The sequence below is a fragment of the Erythranthe guttata genome, chromosome 5 (assembly GCF_056151865.1).
Source record: "Erythranthe guttata isolate IM_541 chromosome 5, IM_541, whole genome shotgun sequence".
In the NCBI taxonomy this organism is placed as follows: Eukaryota; Viridiplantae; Streptophyta; class Magnoliopsida; order Lamiales; family Phrymaceae; genus Erythranthe; species Erythranthe guttata.
The window spans coordinates 8,498,153-8,518,069 of NC_142537.1; the positions used below are offsets into that span (position 1 = coordinate 8,498,153).

Here is a 19,917-nt window from a genome sequence, read left to right on the forward strand (position 1 = left end):
TTTGGTACTAGTATGAAATTTCAATTATTTTTGTAACATAATTTGAGTTTAGTTTTCCAATTTCATGGCTATATATTTATAAATAAATAACAAGATTCCGAAATCCTTTCGCAATCAGATTTTTCATGCATTACAATTTGCACAAAATTACAATCAAAAGACCATAATCCCACCAACTAAATACAAAAAAATTAGGTTAAGAAAGTTACCTTTTTGGGGATGTTGATCAAGGGCTAGGTCGAGAGGAGGAAATTAGGGCTAGCTATTGACGGCGGAGAGGAGCCGCGGACGACGGAGAGCAGCGTCGGAGGACGGAGAGCAGCGGCGGACGGCGGAGAGATGGGCGGACGGCGGAGAGCAGTGGCGGAGAGATAGGCTGACGGTGGAGAGCAACGGCGGACGACGGACGGCGGAGAGCAGCGGCAGCGGCGGACGGCGGCGGCGGAGGCGGAGGGGGAGGACCCGGCGGAGGGGGGGCGCCACCGGAGGGGGGGATTGAAAGAGAGAGAGAAACATGAAGAAATCGGAGAAAATGGGGAAAAAGGGATTAGGGCCTGCCTTCTAATTTAATTGTTTGCGACGATTCCTATACAATCGTCGCCACTTCTGATTAAAACGAATCCCTACGCGACGTATTAAATATTTTCGTCGCAACACAAAAAAAAAATAAAGAAACTTGCGACCTTTCTGTAGGAAACGTCGCTAGGAAAACGGGATTTTTTCAATAATTATTTTGGCGACGAATAATAAACTATCGTCGCAAACAATAATTATAATTCTTTAAACAAAATATTTTCCTTGCGACGAATCCACTATTTTCGTCGCTAATAATAAATATTATTTAATATTTCCTCTTTATTACGCTACGTTTATCATTATTCGTCGCCAACCCAATAATTTTTTTTTTTTCACAATTGTACTAGCGACGTATACGTCATATTCGTCGCGAACGTTAAAAAAAAATTGCAAAAAAAAAAATTGATGCGTCGTTTATATAAAAACGTCGCTACGAGAGTTTTTTTTTTGCCCTTTGTGACGTTTTAGTGATATTAGTCGCAAAGGTAGCGACGATTACTATTATCGTCGCAAGATATTCCATGGAAGTCTTTTTTTCCGATATCTTGCGACGTTTTGAGTAAAAATCGTCGCAAACTCGCGACGATTCTGGAATCGTCGCCAAAAAAAAACGTCGCAAGTGAGCTGTTTTGGCCTAGTGGGGTTCTTCGCAGTACTATGGTTGCGGAAACCTGGGTAGTCGACAACGGCGGCGTTGTTCCTGGTTATATCGAACCCGGAACTCCAATCGGTTGCAGAGACGTCGTTTTCCTTGAAATGGCGGTGGGAGAAGACGATTACGGCGGAGGGAGGTAGCGTACGGTGGGGCAGTTTCTGGGGGAGGAAGACAGGGGAGGGTTTGTTTTGCAGTTTTCTGATTTTTGATTTTTTCACGTTTTTGCAGGAGCGGGAGATAGGGTAATGAGGTTCCAGGGGCAAAATTGGAAAATAGGTGGCTAAAATTGGAACATGGCCTTTTCTCAAAGGGATTATTTGTCAAAACCCCCTCATCACATAAGTGTAATTACAATGAACCCAAATTTATTTCCTATTATTAAGATAAATCCAAAATATCTTTTATTAATAAAAGTTAATTCAGTATCACAATTATACCCTTACCTTATTATAACGTATCTTAGAATTTAATTCCTTGAAATCACGTTCTCAATCACACCCACAAATTCCGCTGCACAAATCTTTTTTTTTTCCTATCTAGATTTTATTTTCTCTTTTTTTTCTTTCTATTCACCGTTGCATCTCTCCTTCCGTTCAACTCTTCTTTTCTCCCAATAGCCCTAACCCCAGCCTTCACCCGACGACACACCAGCCCCCATCAGCGCCACCCCAGCCCCTCACCGGCGCTGCCCCAGCCCCCCACCGGCGCCGCCCCAGCCCCCCACCTGATGCCGCCCCAGCCGCCACCCCCCCCCCCTATTTCGTCTCTCTTCACTGTGGTCGAACGATATCTATGCGATTGTAGAAAAAAGGTAATTTTTTTTCCTTTCAATCATCTTTCCAATGGTTTTAGGGTTTGTGGGGAAGGTTTATTATTTGATAAAGATATTGTGAAAAAGACTATTAATTCTTATAAATTATTTTTTTTTCTTATTCAAATTGATACAGTGACCCTTGTTATTAAAATTTGCAACAACTGTTGGTTGGAGCTGAATTTGGCGATTAACGGATTGGATGAGTGCCGTTTCTTTGGATCGACGATCATGATTTATATTTCTATGAACCTGTTTTTTTCATTTTATGTTTAACCACAAAATATTTTTTATATATTATTAATGTGTTGGTGTGTGAGTGTGTTTTCTTGAACGTGTGTTAGTGTGTGTTTGCTGGAGGTGGGGGCGGGCGGTGGCGGAGGAGATTTGGAGGTGGTGGATGAAAGAAGTATGGATATCTAATGGACGAAAGAAGTATGGATTTTTTATAGTGGTTTTCAATAATTATGTACATATTTTTGTAGTGGTTTTCAATATTTTACATATACCACTATAAAAATCTGTACAAAAATTATAGTGGTTTTCAATAATTACTGTACATATCTTTATATAATTGTATATACAGAGTGGTTTTTATGTTGACATAATTGTTATATATAGTGGTTTTCAAGTTTACATAATTGTTATACATATTGGTTTTCATGTTTATATTGTTGTTTATACATAGTAGTTTTCACATAGTGGATTATGTTAATGTAAAGTGGATTACGTTTTTTACAGTAATTTTACAACGGCTTTTGATAAATTTGTAGTAGTTTCCGATGAGTATAGAGTGGATTTTAATTTTTGTAACCCGTGTGGACAAAAAATTAAGTGGATTATTTCACTAATTTAATAGTGATTTTCGATGAACATGTAGTGAATTACACTAATTTAACAGTGGGTTACACTAATTTAATAGTGGGATTACATTAATATTAAGGTGGATTATACTTATTTTATAGTAATTTTTACTTTATTTTCATAGAGGCTTTCGATAAATTTAATGGTTTTCGATTATTATGTAGTGATTTTTTTTATATAAAATATGAACGATTTAAAAAAACTGAAATAAAATAAAAAATAAAAAATAAAAAAATTATAAAGTTTTGGTTTCAATTTCGAAATAAAAAAGCCTATTAATAAAAAGCAAAAAAAATCTGGAAAAACACTAAAATTAAATCTGGTGCGTGAGATAGGGAGAGAGAATATGAGGTGGGTGAGATAGTGGAGAGAAATAAGGGATTTGCATATTTAATTTTTTTTTAATGATTTTCTATAATAATATAATATGGTAACTTTGATTAATAGTAAATAGGGGCATTTTGGATAATTTGAATCAATTGGATTTATAGTAAATATCAATTAAAAAAAAAGGATTTATTAAGAAGTCAAAATTGAATGGAGGAGTTTTGGCAAATAGCCCCTTTCTCAAATGGTCTAAAATATTTAGGGCCTATCTTTATTAAAAAAAAGGGGTTATGTCAAAGAGCCCCTAAATATATAGACATGCATGTATGACGTGGCCAACGTGCAACTCCGAAGAGATTTAATTTAAGCTTAAATATGAATATTAGCACATAAAATTATGTGCAGGAGAAAAACTTTAATCTCTATTAACGAATATATATCAAGAGCAACGGAATGAATAAATATTGTTTTAATTACGTAGCTAAACCGCAATATTATAATTGGATAATATTTTATTTTCAACAAACTTGGAAAAGTCAAAATTCCTTAAATGATTGGAATGTCCCATCTCACGAGTTGACTCTTGAGCGGCATGAATGCTGCCATTCATTTGCCTTTTTCTTTTTCTTTTTATGTTCACAAAAATTCAATTGTTTAATAGTTTGAGTTTTTAATTATAAAATAATACTATACTATATTATCAAAATTTAATTGGCAAGGGATTACTTATTTCTGTCCTCTTATCAAAAGACTTATAATAGTTACTATTTTTTTCTCCGATTGCCCAAGTGGAAAGTTATCTTCATTTTGGACCCTGCAAACTTCAAAATTTATATTCGTGATTTTGACGTTTCATTTAATAAAAATTTCATAGATGATATCTATAATTATATACATAAATTAATAACAAACTTAACTGAATATAAAAAAGTGAGTAAAGGGGTGCGCGACCGCACACTTTTAAGTGTGTTCAACTATTTGTAAAACAATAACATAAACCAATAAATAAGTAGTAATGCTTAAACATCCCATAATAAAATAAGGGTAAATTACAATCACCCCTGAGGTATGATCAAATTACAAAAAAAAAAACCCTCTTGTTTGGATAATTACAACCACCCCTCAACTATAAATATTTTTACATGTTCAAATTTCGTGGAATTTTCGAGATTATATGGATTATTATCACTTTTGTACCCGTTTTATCCTATTCGAACACCACATTTTGAAGCAAGATGATCATAATATGTGTTTTTAAGCTTGTATATATCAGATTGTGGTGCATCAGAAACTGTATTTTTACACAAAACGAGTACAAACTAGAGCACATTTCACGAAATCTAGATGATTATGTTGAATTTGACACCATAAGGGTGGATGTGTAAGAAAAAATCATAACTGAGGGGTAGATATAATTATCCAAACAAAAGTGGTTTTTTCGTAAATTGGTCATACCTCAGGGCAGTGGCGGATCCAGGACGAAAATTCAGGGTATGCCGGCTGTGCCGAGTCCAAGAATTTACTGTATAGTGGGGTTAAATTTTCGGGGGTTCGGGGGCAGCGCCCCTGGAAAAAAAAATTTTGAACCTTTTTTTGTTGAATAAATTAGGAGAAGGGAAAAAAAATTGAATTTTTTTTTTTTTTTTTAAGATAAATTAGGAGAAGAAAAAATTTGGGACTTTTTTTGTATATTTTGAATTTTGGGTGGACTAAATGATAATATAGATATAATATAATGTGTTTTTGGGGAGAGGGGCTAAAAAAACAAGAAAAAATTTAGGACTTTTTTTTTGTATATTTTGAATTTTGGGTGGACTAAATAATAATATAGATATAATATAATGTATTTTTGGGGAGGGGGGCTAAAAAAAAACGGAAAAAAGTTAGGACTTTTTTTGTATATTTTTAATTTCGGGTGGACTAAATAGTAATATAGATATAATATAATGTGTTTATTGGAGAGGGACTCAAAAGAAATTTAGACAAAAAAAATTAAACAATGCTTTTTTGTTCCATCACGGACTCGAACTCATGACCTCAACTAAAAACCTGGAGATCTTTCCCACTAGGGCAAATTTATTTTCATTATTTGGGGTGGTCCATAGCATACTTAGCCACCCCCTAGATCCGCCCCTGCCTCAGGGGTAGTTGTAATTTACCCATAAAATAAACAAAATTTCATCCTTCGATCACCTATACAAATTTCCAGATTTGTTTCAATACAAGATAACTTTCTATTTATTTAAAAAAAAAAAAAAAAAACAAAAAAACAAATTCTGTTTTGAATAGGGTCAATTTTGGTTTCTTCGATCCTACACCTGGTGAAAAACACCGGGTGGGTCTTCTACTGCCACGTGTTCTTTTTTTTATTTTTCTAAAACCCCTAAAGATAAACCCTAGCGGGGAATCTATTATAAAATATAAAAAAGAGACACGTGGCAGCAGAAGACCCACCCGGTGTTTTTCACCGGGTGTAGGGTCGAACAAATCGTCAATTTTAGTTGGCAGGAAAATGAGGAAACTGAAAAATAAAAATTGTCGTGTAAGGCCACGTATAATATGAGAGTGCCACGTAATAACAGAGCACGTGCCAGGCGTACGCAAACCACGGCCCCCATTTCATGCAAAACAAGCATCCACGCATTTGCATTATAAATTAATAACCACGTCCTGATTTAGCCGCAACGCCCCTTCCATGCCACCATTCTCATCTCACTTCAAATATTTCTCTGTTAATTTATTTTTCCCGGCCACCATATATTCATTCCTATAAATTTCAACTAAAATAATCACCACTACACTACTCACAACACTCAATTTATCAATTATATTCATATTCAGATTTGGTCATCAGTTCAACAGATATATCATTAATTGAGATTTGACGATGAGTTGTTCGAAATCTATTTTAATCATCTTCTTCATCCTCCTTTCGAATTTTTCGGTCCAAGTCCTGTCGGTGGTCGAGGATTGCGGGGCGGAAGAAGATGACGGCTGCACAAACAAGAAGAAGGCTTTGCCGCTCAAAATAATCGCCATCATAACAATCCTAATCAGCAGCATGATCGGAGTCTGCTTGCCACTTGTCACCCAGTCAATCCCGGCTCTCAGCCCGGAGCGAAGCCTCTTCGTCATAGTCAAAGCATTCGCCGCCGGGATTATTCTAGCCACGGGATTCATGCACGTGTTGCCCGACTCTTTCGACATGTTGTCGTCCACGTGTTTGAAAGAAAACCCGTGGCACAAATTCCCATTCACTGGCTTCGTGGCTATGCTCTCCGCAATCATTACTCTCATAATCGACTCTATGGCAACAAGCGTCTACTCTAAGAAACACAATTCTGGAGTTGTCAAGCCGGAGTCCGTCGGGGAACCGGAGGAGCTGGCGGTGGTGGAAGCTGGCGGCGGCGGCGGCGGTCATTCTCATTTTCACGGCCACCACCATGGAGCCAAGCTGGAAGTACAGGGAGCCCAACTTCTCCGTTACCGAGTCATCGCGATGGTTAGTACTTGAATTACAAATTTAAAATAATGATAACAGATAAAAATTCAGTTTATATTTCGTTAATATATAATGGGATATATGCATGTGTTTAAATGAATTAAATAAGGGTTTTATGTAGTCAAACCAAATAATTAAGTGTGTACAGAATGAGTGAAGACATTATATAATTAGGCAATGAATTTACTGTTACAATCAGATTTCCTATATTTATATATTTAAAGACTAATAAATTAAAGTATGTACACGTAGTTGTGCAGTTTCCACATGAAATAATTAATAGGAAGCAGAAGGATCATCAGATCAGATTCAGATGATATATGGTCCTTTTCTAATGTTTGTCTGTTTGTGTTAAATATGATGATGATGATATAAATTACTACTTATTGAGTCCTGCAACAAATGGAGCAGTATGTTACATAATTTATATTATGTCTTCAATATTGTTGCATATATATCATGATTTTCATTTTCATGTTAACATCTAGCTACTTGTTGTCAATTAATTAGAATAATAATCCTATATGCATATGTGGCCTAAATTACATCTCACTAACTAGTTATCATATTTTAACAAAAAAACTGTTCGATCATATATAGGATAATAATTAATGGGAACATTGATTGATATAAAAATGTAATAATAAACATTTTGATTAATTGATTAAGAGTATGTATGCATTACTGCAGGTTTTGGAGCTGGGAATAATAGTACACTCAATAGTGATTGGGTTGTCACTTGGGGCGTCTAACAACACATGCTCGATCAAAGGACTTATCGCTGCACTCTGCTTCCATCAAATGTTTGAAGGAATGGGACTTGGTGGTTGCATTCTTCAAGCGGAGTACAAGTTCATAAAGAAGGCAGCAATGGCATTCTTCTTCAGTGTGACAACTCCATTTGGAATAGCATTGGGTTTGGCATTGGCCAGCACATACAAGGAGAACAGCCCTCGATCGTTGATCACCGTTGGATTGCTGAACGCATCATCTGCTGGGCTGCTGATCTATATGGCTTTGGTCGATCTATTGGCTGCTGATTTTATGGGGCCAAAATTGCAGGGAAGTATCAAACTCCAAATCAAGTCTTATATAGCCGTTCTCTTGGGTGCCGGTGGAATGTCGCTCATGGCTAAATGGGCTTAATTGATGATATATCTATATATAACATATGAATGTAGTATGATTGTTGTTTTTTAAGAGAACACAAAAATGTTGTGTTTTCTAGTTTGTTCAGATATATGTTTTTTATTGTGTGTCAGTTCTTGATGGAAATTTCCCTATTTCATTGTCTCCGCCTTTTGAAATGTAAATGTTATCCATTAATAATAAGAAAAGGAGGTGGGTTTTGCTTGTTGTATACTAAAATTGTAGTTATTATATTTCATTAAGATGCCTAAGCTATATTCTATTTTAAATTTTTTTGAAAATTTGTGGATAAAATTCTAGTTTTTGTGTTTTGATACTTGCCAAATTTAGAGTGAAAATTGGTAAAGTTACATTTGAAGTCGAATCATAAAAGTTGGTATTCATATTTTTTTCATTTTTTTTCTTTTCTGATTTACGGATGAAAGTAAAATTAGTTTTTTAAGAGAAATACATAAACACCGGTTTTCTCAAGTGCAAGTGCACCGTCACAAGATCGAAATGTTGGATTTATCCTTGTAACCGGATTCCACTAGAAAAAGTCGCAATTTTTAATTGGTGTTTTTTCTGCATAAGTACCTGACCAACTATCTTTATTATTCTAGGTTTAGTAGTTATATTTATTTCACCAATAAGCCCATTCATTTACTATGTATTATGAATAAAGGAATAAATAATGTATATGACAAAATTACCCCAACCTTTTACACCCAATTCTTAATTGTAGCCCCAATTTAATCAATTTTGACTTTTTTTTTTTAAACTTTTGTTTTTCCTGAAATTATTTTTTTGCCGCCGGTTTCCGGCGTCGACTTTTTCGATTTTTTTTCTTATGTATGCTTTTTCCACCACCCCTTTCCAGCGTTGTCTTTTTCGATTTTTTTTTCTCTGCTTTTTCCACCAGCGGTTTTAAGCATTGACCGTCGGTCTCCGGCATTGACTTTATCTAGTGTGCGTGTTTTATTTTCCCTAAATTTTTTATCCATTTTTTTACCATTGTCGTTAAACGTTGACCATAATTGTACTGTCATTAAAAGTAATTATATTGTCACTAAAAGTACATTAACGTAATTGTACTGTCAACAGTACATTAACGTAATTGTACTGTCGTTGACAGTACAATTACAGTCAGCGACAGTATTATTATTTTTTTTATTTTTTTTTTGGTTTGATTTGTTGACAAGTCAACGTAATTATATTACTGTCGTTGACAGTAAAATAACTATAAACACAATAATATTACTCTCAACCACATCAATATTTTTTTTTGGGTTTTCTGTTTTGTTTAAGTTGTGCACGGATCAACGTAATAATATTACTGTCTACTATTGTAATATGAATGTAATCATAAAAATATTACAGTCAACCACATCAATATTAATTATTTTGACATTTTTTATGTTTACCTTTGTTGAATGGTCAACATATTAACATTACTCTATTACACAATAATAATGGCTTTTGTTGTGTTCATATTACTGTACTAGAGATCTAGATATTGATATAACAATATTACAGTGTTAAACTATAGTATTACTGTGTTTAACAGTAATATAGTTAATATTACTGTCAACCACAACAATATTGTTGTTTAAACGGAGGCAAAAAGATGTTAAAGAAAAAAAAATCCGGAAGAATCAAAAAAATCTGAAAGTCAACGCCGGAATCTAGCGGCAAAAAAAAAAATTTGGAAAAAAATCCAAACAAATTCTCATTTTCTACACAAAAACCAATAATCTACTTTTTCCATCAGAAATTTTGAAAACTAGAAATTCTCATTGGAAACATAACCAAACATCCCCTAGGGTTTTATATATTTGGTTAGGGGTTTTTGTGCACAAGTCCCCAACCAAGCATCTTTATTATTCTAGGTTTATGGGCTATATCTCTTTCACGAATAAGACCATCCCTTTAATATTTATTATAAATAAAGGAAACATTTATGTGTATGCCAATATTACCCTCAACCATGTATACCCAATTCTTAATTGTAACCCCAATTTAATCAATTTTGCCCACAAAAATCCAATTTTGACCACAAAAATTCAATTTTGACTTTTTTTGGAGTACCCTTTAATATGCTCCAATTTCATCCTTAACTTAATTTAATCTCAATTTGACCCCAAATTTCACTAATTATTCAATATTGACCGAAAAAAAATTTCAAAAAAAGTTTTTTACTGCCGGATTCCAGCGTTGACTTTTCAAAAAAAAATTTGTTTTTTTTTTGTTTTTTTTCTTTCGGATTTTTTCGCCGGTTTCCAGCTTTGACTTTTTTTTTTAACTTTTTTTTTCTTCCGGATTTTTTCGCCGGTTTCCGGCGGTCTCCGGCGTTGACATTTTTTAGTGTTTTTTTAAGTTTTTTTTTTTGGGTTTTTTTTTTTTGCGTCCGCCGCTAAACGTTGACCGTAATTGTGCTGTCACTGACAGTAAATTAACGTAATTATACTATCAATGACAAATAATTAACGTAATTGTACTGCAGTTGACAATACATTTATGTAATTATGTTGCCGTTGACAGTAAATTAATGTAATATTATTATTTTTTTATTTTTTGTTGGTTTTTTTTTTTTTTGTTTGATTTGTTGACAAGTCAACGTAATTATATTACTGTCGTTGACAGTAAAATAAACTGTAAACACAATAATATTACTGTCAACAACATCAATATTATTATTTTTTTGGGTTTTTTGTTTTATTTGAGTTATTCACGGAGTAACGTAATAATATTACTGTCTATTATTGTAATATTACTTTGGTTGACGATAATATTACTGTTATTATAATAACTAGTATTCACCCGTGCGATGCACGGGTCGGCATATTTTTAACTGGAAATACAAAGTCTGGAAAACAAATTTATGCATATATAAATTATTACGCTCATTGAATTTAAATACAAAATGCGACCAACAATATTAAAAATATGTTTTAAGTATCATGTTCTTCATAGTTACATCATAAGAATAATAGTAAATATTAGTATGTCGTCAAAAATAAATCTTAAAGATAATAAGATTTGCACTGAGCATCCTAGAGACATGACTGAAAATAACATCGCACGGGGGAAATTATATAGAGAAGAAACACCTGCCAAAGAATAAGTTGTTAAAAAAAAGACATGTTACATGAATAATTGGTAAATATGAAAATATTTTCTACCTTCAAATTCGATGAAGTACTTCCTTGTACACGACATGTCTAGTAACATTGGTGAGTTCACCCGAATCCGATTTGATGAATATCTTAATGCCACCTCTGCTCGTAACGCTGGATAGTGCAACATATAGTTGATCATGGCTGAAGACATGCCTAGGAAGATACAAACCAACATGCGAAAGAGTTTGACCTTGGCTTTTATTGATTGTCATTGCAAAAGAAACAATCAACGGAAACTGTCTTCTCTGAAATTTAATTGACAGTCCGGAGTTAGATGGTATTAAAGTCATCCGAGGAATGAACACCATGTCACCGATATTTTTTCCGGAAAGAATTTTGCAACTCAGAACGTGAATGCCAGTTCTAATAATTTGAAATCTGGTCCCGTTACACAATCCTCTAGCTTGATCGATGTTTCTTATTAGAATAACGGGTGCACCAACCTTGAACTTCAACGCATGAGAACGAAGTCCGGAGCATCTTATTGTGTTGAGGAATTCAGTCGAATAAATTTCTGAATTATCCTCCATTGTTTGCTCGTCCCTACACATACTATCTGAGCTCAGGTACACCTTCTCCTCTCCTGGAATGAGAGACATTAAGTGATCGTTCACAGACTCGACGCATTCATTAGTTGGTGCAAGAATTGTTCTCCCTTGAAAATAATCTGGATCATACATGTTACTCAACAAATTCGGGTAAATGAATTCCAGTAGGTCTCTGAATGGATCTTCTTAATCACCAATCAACACGTCATCGGGAATCTCTATCGAAGTTTCACCATCGTTTTGTTTCCCATCATCCTCATTACCATCCTTCAGTATCCAGTCTCCAATTTTTTTTACCTCATCCACGTTAGATGGAGAAGAGCATGACTACAATCTCATGTTCTTAGTCAACTTCATGACACGACAGAAATTTCACAGCGGAGAGGAGTTTATTGTAGCATGTACTATGTCCTACCTTGATGCTTTGAGCACAACTGGTAAAATCTGCCTAAAATCTCCTCCAAGAACAACCACCTTACCCCCAAAGAGTTTGTCAACCTGTAAAATTGACTTCATTGTCTTGTCAAGCGCTTCAAAAGAGTATCTATGCATCATAGGAGCCTCGTCCCATATAATAAGCTTTGCTCTTATGAGCAACTCCGTTTGTGGACTTTGTTGCGATATGCTGCATGCGTAACTCTCGTGTACATTTATGGGTAGTCCGAATCGAGAATGAGTTGTGCTTTCACCGGGGAGCAATAACGATGCTATACCACTCATGCAACGTTAATTACAATCTCTCCCTTGGAACGAACTGCAGCCGAAAGAGTTTACCATAGAAACGTCTTTCCCATTCCACCATGGCCATATAGAAAGAACATTCCACCACGGTCATTGGATACAACATCCATGACTACATCATAAACCTTTCTTTGCTCGTTTGTAATTCAAGCAAGACACCGTTGAAGTTGTCTACCCATTTAAAACCGGTCGTAATCCAGTTCATCTAACACCAATATGTTTACTGTATCCTCCGCTGAGAATTCGATTGGAACTGGCATGGGCGCGTAATTTCGCAGGCTTTTACCATTGTTTTGCAATATTTTTCCTATTTCGGTGAGAGTATAGTTCTTCTACCTTCCATCCGATATATGTAAATCTTCAAAAAAAAATGGATAAATTATGTGCATTTAGTTCAAAACGTAAAGAGACACTATTAAAAGAATGAGTAATATTTAAAATCTAATTGAATACTGTGCTATACAAATTGCCATACCAGGATTATTATTAAGACGTTCTTGTTTGTAAGCAATACCCTCCGCCAAATCCAACCAACAACTTTGTCAACATGTCCGGGCCGACTTAAGCTATTGGAAAGAAGCATAACTATAAATAACCTTCTTATATAATCCCCCCGTGCCCAAGTATTCACTTATATTATTGAATCTATGTATTCTTTGTCGTCATCTAACAAACCAAACACATAACATGCATCCCTGAACGTAGGGTAGACGGTGTCAAAAACTTTTCTAATGTCCTCGTAGCACGTATATCCCTTCTGAATGTTAAGTAGCAACCTAAGGTAATAGTCTTCCCCCTTTCCAGGGGGAATATTCGCAAGCCTACCAATAGAAAAATATTTTTTCCTTGGCGCCCAAGTTCGAGAATCTTCTTTATATACAAATTGCTATGGAAAATCTCCGTACCTTAAGTCCGTAGCATGTCTAAAGTTCTTGTTGGCCTCAAACCACGGTAGGAACATAATTTGCTTGGCAGGTGGCCTATCCAGCACACTTTGTAATGACTGGTTTTCATTGAAGACAAGCGGCTGATGATCGGGGAGATGAAAGCTTAGCCTAATTACTGACGGGTCTCTGTAATGAATATCAAAATTAAACAACATCCACATTGCCTCACATGCCGAAAGATATCTGCAGTCGTAGTACATCTTTATCTCATCACGAATCTCAGCACCACCATCTGTATTGCGTGTTTCATAAAATGTCGCCATAACTCGGTCATGCCCCTTGTTTACGTATTTGAACATGTATTTGATTGACTTGTTCTGGTTGCATAACTCGATATTAATGTGATATCGGTATTTACTCAACAATATACGACTGTACGGGACTACAAACCCATTGTCAAGAGTAGTCTTCTTCTTCGTAACTGTTCTGCCATCTTCCATTATTTTGTACACAGTAAAACCATTTGCATCTGATTCAGTGCGCTGCACAAACGGCTTTGGAAATCGCTTCGTGAAAACTCAATCCTTCATACAGGGAGATTTCAAATTCTACTGATAGCACGGTTCATGTATCATATACTTCTCCACCAACTGGTACATCTTTCGGTCGTTTTCTTCGTCAGGATTTTCAGCACATGTGATCCTGTCAATTTCTTCTGGGTTCTTGGGCTTATCGTCATTATGCAACCACGATAAAATATGTGCATGCGGTAGAACTCGTTTCTGAAATTCAATTGTGCATACATCTGCATAGAAAATATAAACATATGGTATTAAAAAAATATGCATTAATTTAGTTAAGGAAGCAATAAGTAGTTAAACTCACACATGAGCAAATTCTTTAATTTATATGAATGTAGTAAATGTATAATTATAAACTGAGATCTAATTAAATACTTACATGCTCTAATCGTTCGAATATACAACTCTTCTTGATTTTTGTCATCATACTATCGAGCTTCATCTTGAACACACGACAAATAATGTCTGGCCGATCCTCCGGCCTGAGATTTGTATCTTTCAACACCCTTTGTATTTCTGGCCATTGAGGATTGCATGTGATGCGACGAAGAGGGTTGGAAATCCAATCCAGTTACATATTTGAAGAGCATCAACGAAGTTGTTAAACATATACATTGGACCTGCGGTGAACGACCCTGGAATTATAATGCGTTGTCCAACTGATTTACCCTCAGTATCTCCTTTAAAAATATTTTCTTCGATACTCTTATACATGTCAACCCTAAGTTAATCCTAATTGAACCTTATAAAATTCAACCTCTGTGACTCTACCATCGAAAATCCATCACCACAAAACTGCTGAAATAACTTCTTGGAATGCAAAAGTAACAAATGTTATCCACGCCGTTTCTGGATTAGATATGCAAAGAACTCTCGCATGCTTACCTTCATCCATTTTCTATTACCAGCAAGCGAAGATTCTCTCAAACTGATATCGTCTCGATAACCATCTTCACCGTAAGGAAATAAAAAAGGATATTGTAGAGGCAAGTAAAGATGATGGAGCTCACTGATTCGTTGAAGCTTATTTGAGCGTGTCTCAACTACAATATCCCTAACACCCTCTTGTGTGTCAAAGTCCCCAACGATCAAGCCTGCTATTTCACTTGCGTTAGGAAGATTGTACGTCCTGCCATCAGTACTACAACTCTTTACCAATCTAAGTTTTATTCCTTGATGGCTAATTGGAAAACCGATCTCGAACAACACGGTACGACTGTGCAAGTACATTGTTACCATCAATCATATCTTTCAACGATGCAACGATGGCTGGGCCAAGATAATTAGATTGATTTCCAGACCTGCCAAACAAAAAAAATGTAATTATAATTTGTAAGTTCTATACTCTTTAGAAACAGGAATATAATTCCCAAAATTTTACCTGACGGCATCAATTCTATTATGAATCTCATTTTTTGTGTCAAAAATGTAAAGCTGAGCAAATTTAGGCCTACTGTCTTCTTTCGGCAATAAACTGCCCAGTAGATGGTAATTTTGGACGTGTAATAGAAATGTGTGTGGACCAGATCCGTTATTAATAGATGTATGCACTTTTACACCAAGCGGCGTGAAAGAAAACATCATATTATACGATCGTACGTGCTCTTGGAAATGTTTGTTCCTTCGATTAGTTCCAAACACTAAATTGTTAAGTGTAGGAGGTGCATCTCTTATTTTTGGGAGCTGGACTTTTCCGGACATACAACATAGGCCAAATTTGGGCCTGGATGTTTGTATGTGCTTGTCAATTCTTTCACCGTACCACATCATTGCACCGCAAAACGGACATTCATACGTATGGTCTCCAAAATCTTCATAATCTATCTAAAATTAATTAAATAAGATTAGTTATTAAAAAAAATTAATGCAATGAATTTATATAATTAATAATGTAAAGATTAAAAGTTGTTAGATTAGATTAATATTTACCAATATCGTCAACTACATCGTCACTATTCTCATCGTTGGAGACATATTCAGAATTTACATTTAAAAACAACAAATTATCATTATAGTAGAAAAATATACTGACAATAACGCATAACAATGAGATACGTTATAATATAATGACAAAGATAATTACCTCCGTTGTCGGAAGAAATGTCTCTTACCGTCTGTAAGTCCTCATCTACCAATATAGCGGGTACTGATTTCATATCCAACACACGTGTTACAGAGTCTATTGTTTTATGACTCCTTGATGTCTTCTTTTCATTCTGCACGGTACAACTAACAAAATAGTAAACATTCAGCTTCTATCAAAATTAAATAAAAACTGATACATTGTCTACATGTATTGCACAGTTAATCATTTAAACTCAGACATAAAATTACTCACAAAAAAATAAGATCGCACATTTTACTTTATTCATAATAGGATTTTGTAACTTATAATGGATTTTCACATGATGTAGATGCACCATTGTGATAGTACTCAACGTCATCTGTCGTAATAACAAAATAGCCTCTTTATTATAAATTTTATTTATAATTATGTAGCGATAATTGTAAAAAGATAACAGTATTAACGTCTAAATAGAATCGACACCACAATTAGTCCCCATTTATTTAATGCCGCTCATTTTAATTGTAAAAAAATAAAATAAAAACCACTTGATATAATATATTTCTTCTTCTTAGTCAATTTTTTTGTATATATTGGAAATGATTTTTTTCGTACATTATTGACAGCATCTGTGCAAGGAAATTTGGGAGAATATTATTTAGTTAGTTATGACCTATACGAAATAATGATAGCAAATTAAAGAAAAAAGCTATTTGATTGAGCAGTTTGTGATATTAGTATTTAAAGTTAAATTTAATTACTAAACCAATTGAACGATTGATTGTAACGTAACTCGATTGTGTTTGATCCATGTTCACTCAATTTGAAGCATCACCTAGAAATTTTGTGTGTTTAGAAATAATACTTTTAGCCTTTTCTTTTGCAACATGTTCCAAAGATGAGTGATGACTTCTATATACTGTGGAATACACTAAAAAGCGTGGATATTAATTATATGTGGATATATACATGTATATAATATATATATATATATATATATATATATATATATATATATATATATATATATATATATTAAACTCATTATATAAATTTAATTATAATTAGATATTTATACTTGTAGTTCAAAAATATTTTTCTTCTTATAATATGAAGAAGATGTAAATATTCATTAAGATCATTCAATAAGATTTCATACGTGCGTACCATATAATATATATTAATAAATACGGAATACCCTTATATAGTTGAATTGTTAACCATTGGATATGTCGGTTAGAACGCAGTTATCACGCCTTCGATCAAAATTAATTCCCTTGAAGATGTCACCAAGCAATTTCTTTTGTCCAGTAACGATTCATTTACCTCGTTTGCTTGCAACTTGTTCAATCATTATTTCTTTGCATTTTCTTTTGTCAATATAACCTACACATTTATATTGTTGAATAGTACAGTATAGCATATATAATAATAAATATTAAACTATAAAAACAGGTTGTATATATAATTGTTAATTTAAAAAAAAAGTTATTGAGCTTTTGTATATGACGTACTATTGTGAGACATGTTTCCCGGGCAGTTGTTCTCTTTCATCTGAGTTCCTTCCTTCTACAGTCAACGGGTAGGACTTTAGAACACCTGCAATTTTTTTATGATTGTAATATTTTCATAATTATTTATTGTAGTTTTATATATGTAAATAAATAATTTTTTTTGACAACTTACATTGGTTGTATTAGCAGGAGACATGTTGTGAACGTAATCCTGTGGCCATGGCCTTGCATCCCTTTTAATAATTGTTTCTACTGATAGATCTGAAACTATAGATAAAAAAATAGACCGATAATAGAAACAAAAATATTTACATTTACAACACGAATATGTAGCTTACCAATAGGGACATCGTATAATAATATAGATTTTTCAGGTGAAGAAGGCGTCTTTCGTTTATTGTCCATATGTAAATACTATGCACATAAACCTGTGAAAACTAAATTGCACAATTAGAAGTGTGTATAACTCTTTATAATAAATATAATTAAAAATAATCAATATTTGCATCACTAAAAAAATGTATATTGTGTCTTAGAAGGGGAAAAAAGAAGAATATGATTGTAATCACATGCACAGCAAATTGTGTGACTTTCATATAAAAAAAATTCATAATTCATATAAATTGTTAAATTATTTATAAGAGGTATGCATATAAATACATAGATCTTATAAGAATAAGATATACTCGCCTTCAAATTTTTATATGTAAATAAATATAATAAATTATATACGTAACATAAACATACATTGAAATAAATACGAATAAAATTATATAAAAGTTTCACAATATATACCCTGTAATAGCATTAATATATGAAGAAAATTAAAAGTAGATATGTGATTTAGAGAGCCTAATGGAAGATGAAGAGATGATTACAAAACGTGATCTATATATATGATTTAATAGCAATACATGAGAAATAACTAATACCTACATGTACTCGTTCGTTAATACTATACTCAAATACTATAAAATAAATGGGAAAAAAAAACAAAGTAAAATACAAAATATCCATCTTATATGTCACGTACTGCGTGGCTCGGATTGTAAGAATATTATTATCTCAATATTCAGAAAAAGAAAACGATGGCTAAATGATGATTAGATGGAAAAATATTATTTTTCTACACTTTATACAACCATTGAAATAAATCGTGTATATATATATATATATATATATATATATATATATATATATATATATATATATATATATATATATATATAAAAGATGGTGAGAATTAATTGTTCAAATATTATAGTAATTGGTTGCTAATTTAATGGTTGATTCAGATATTTTGTAAGTATGTTATAAAAGTACTTAATGTACTAAATATTTTCTTGCAATAAATACTGACATTCCATTTAATGAATCATAATTACCTAATTTTCAATAATTAATAGCAATTTTATATTGAAATAGATTTAATATCCGATTTAAAATTGAGTATATATTGGTTATAATAGTTAATGGTTACTAAATTATAGTAATAATCCCTAAATTATAGTAAATGTTAACAAAAAAAAAAAACCGGACTCATATATTAATGCCTAAATTAGAGTAAATGTGAATAATGTCCCTTTTACATATATAATTATTTTCCAACCAATACCTAAAATATATATATATATATATATATATATATATATATATATATATATATATATATATATATATATATATATATATATATATATATATATATATATATATACACACATATACACGTATATAAATATAATTCGACTGATGAAGTATTGAGAGAACTATATAATCCTGCCGTTTAGAGTAACAATGAAATGAACCGTATATATATAATATAATGAGATTTAATAACTGCTAAATCATAATATATGGAATACAATAATAGTAATAAAATTATAGTTCCTACATTATAGTAAATGGAATATAATTATATTTAATAGTTCCTAAATTACATTAAATTATAGTTAATAAATTATCATATTCCATGTAATGAACTAAAAGTAAGCAATTTCCTATAAATAAACTGCACAAATTTTGATTAGGCATATATTTATATTCCTAATCTATATTAATCATAGATAGCTATATGAATATAAAAGATTGCATCAATATTAATTAATATAAAAGAAATAAAATCTATATTGTTGAAAAATATCGATATAAAAATAAATATCCATATGCATATTGGAATATATATATATATATATATATATATATATATATATATATATATATATATATATATATATATCCATTATTATTTGTGTAATAAACTAAAAAAAACGTGTAACAAAAATATATGTTGCTCAAATTGACTTTTTTTTTAATGTACATGGTCATTCATTGTTTTGTTATCATGGTAATCTATTAATTCTTTTATTAACATATATTATAATTGCTTTATCGTTTCTATATCTTTATTTAGTTTATCTTATGGGTAGTCGTTTCTGTGTGGATGCATACAATTATGTTACTGGAATACAATGCTCTTTCAGCCATAAAATGGCTAGTATATACATTCGATTTAAGTGAATCTATATATTTGTATAAA

The 19,917-nt window shown here is 32.8% G+C and overlaps 3 protein-coding genes across 3 annotated transcripts; 1 reads left to right on the plus strand and 2 right to left on the minus strand.

Annotated features, from left to right (window-relative positions):
• Positions 1-5,916: 5,916 nt before the first annotated feature.
• Positions 5,917-8,103, plus strand: LOC105964241 (putative zinc transporter 10). The gene is made up of 2 exons (XM_012988764.2): positions 5,917-6,735; positions 7,426-8,103. Exons 1-2 carry the CDS (start codon positions 6,121-6,123, stop codon positions 7,879-7,881), a joined length of 1,071 nt encoding a protein of 356 aa, XP_012844218.2. The 5' UTR covers positions 5,917-6,120; the 3' UTR covers positions 7,882-8,103.
• Positions 8,104-11,047: 2,944 nt separating this feature from the next.
• On the minus strand, positions 11,048-12,310 carry LOC105964235 (uncharacterized). The gene is made up of 3 exons (XM_088817902.1): positions 12,026-12,310; positions 11,785-11,917; positions 11,048-11,625 (listed from the first exon to the last, which is right to left on the minus strand). The coding sequence occupies exons 1-3, from the start codon at positions 12,308-12,310 to the stop codon at positions 11,048-11,050; spliced, it is 996 nt and encodes a 331-aa protein (XP_088674028.1).
• Positions 12,311-13,217: 907 nt separating this feature from the next.
• Positions 13,218-17,783, minus strand: LOC148770555 (uncharacterized). The gene is made up of 8 exons (XM_088817903.1): positions 17,717-17,783; positions 17,551-17,645; positions 15,911-16,015; positions 15,181-15,623; positions 14,993-15,100; positions 14,685-14,928; positions 13,866-14,000; positions 13,218-13,760 (listed from the first exon to the last, which is right to left on the minus strand). Exons 1-8 carry the CDS (start codon positions 17,781-17,783, stop codon positions 13,218-13,220), a joined length of 1,740 nt encoding a protein of 579 aa, XP_088674029.1.
• Positions 17,784-19,917: the final 2,134 nt, after the last annotated feature.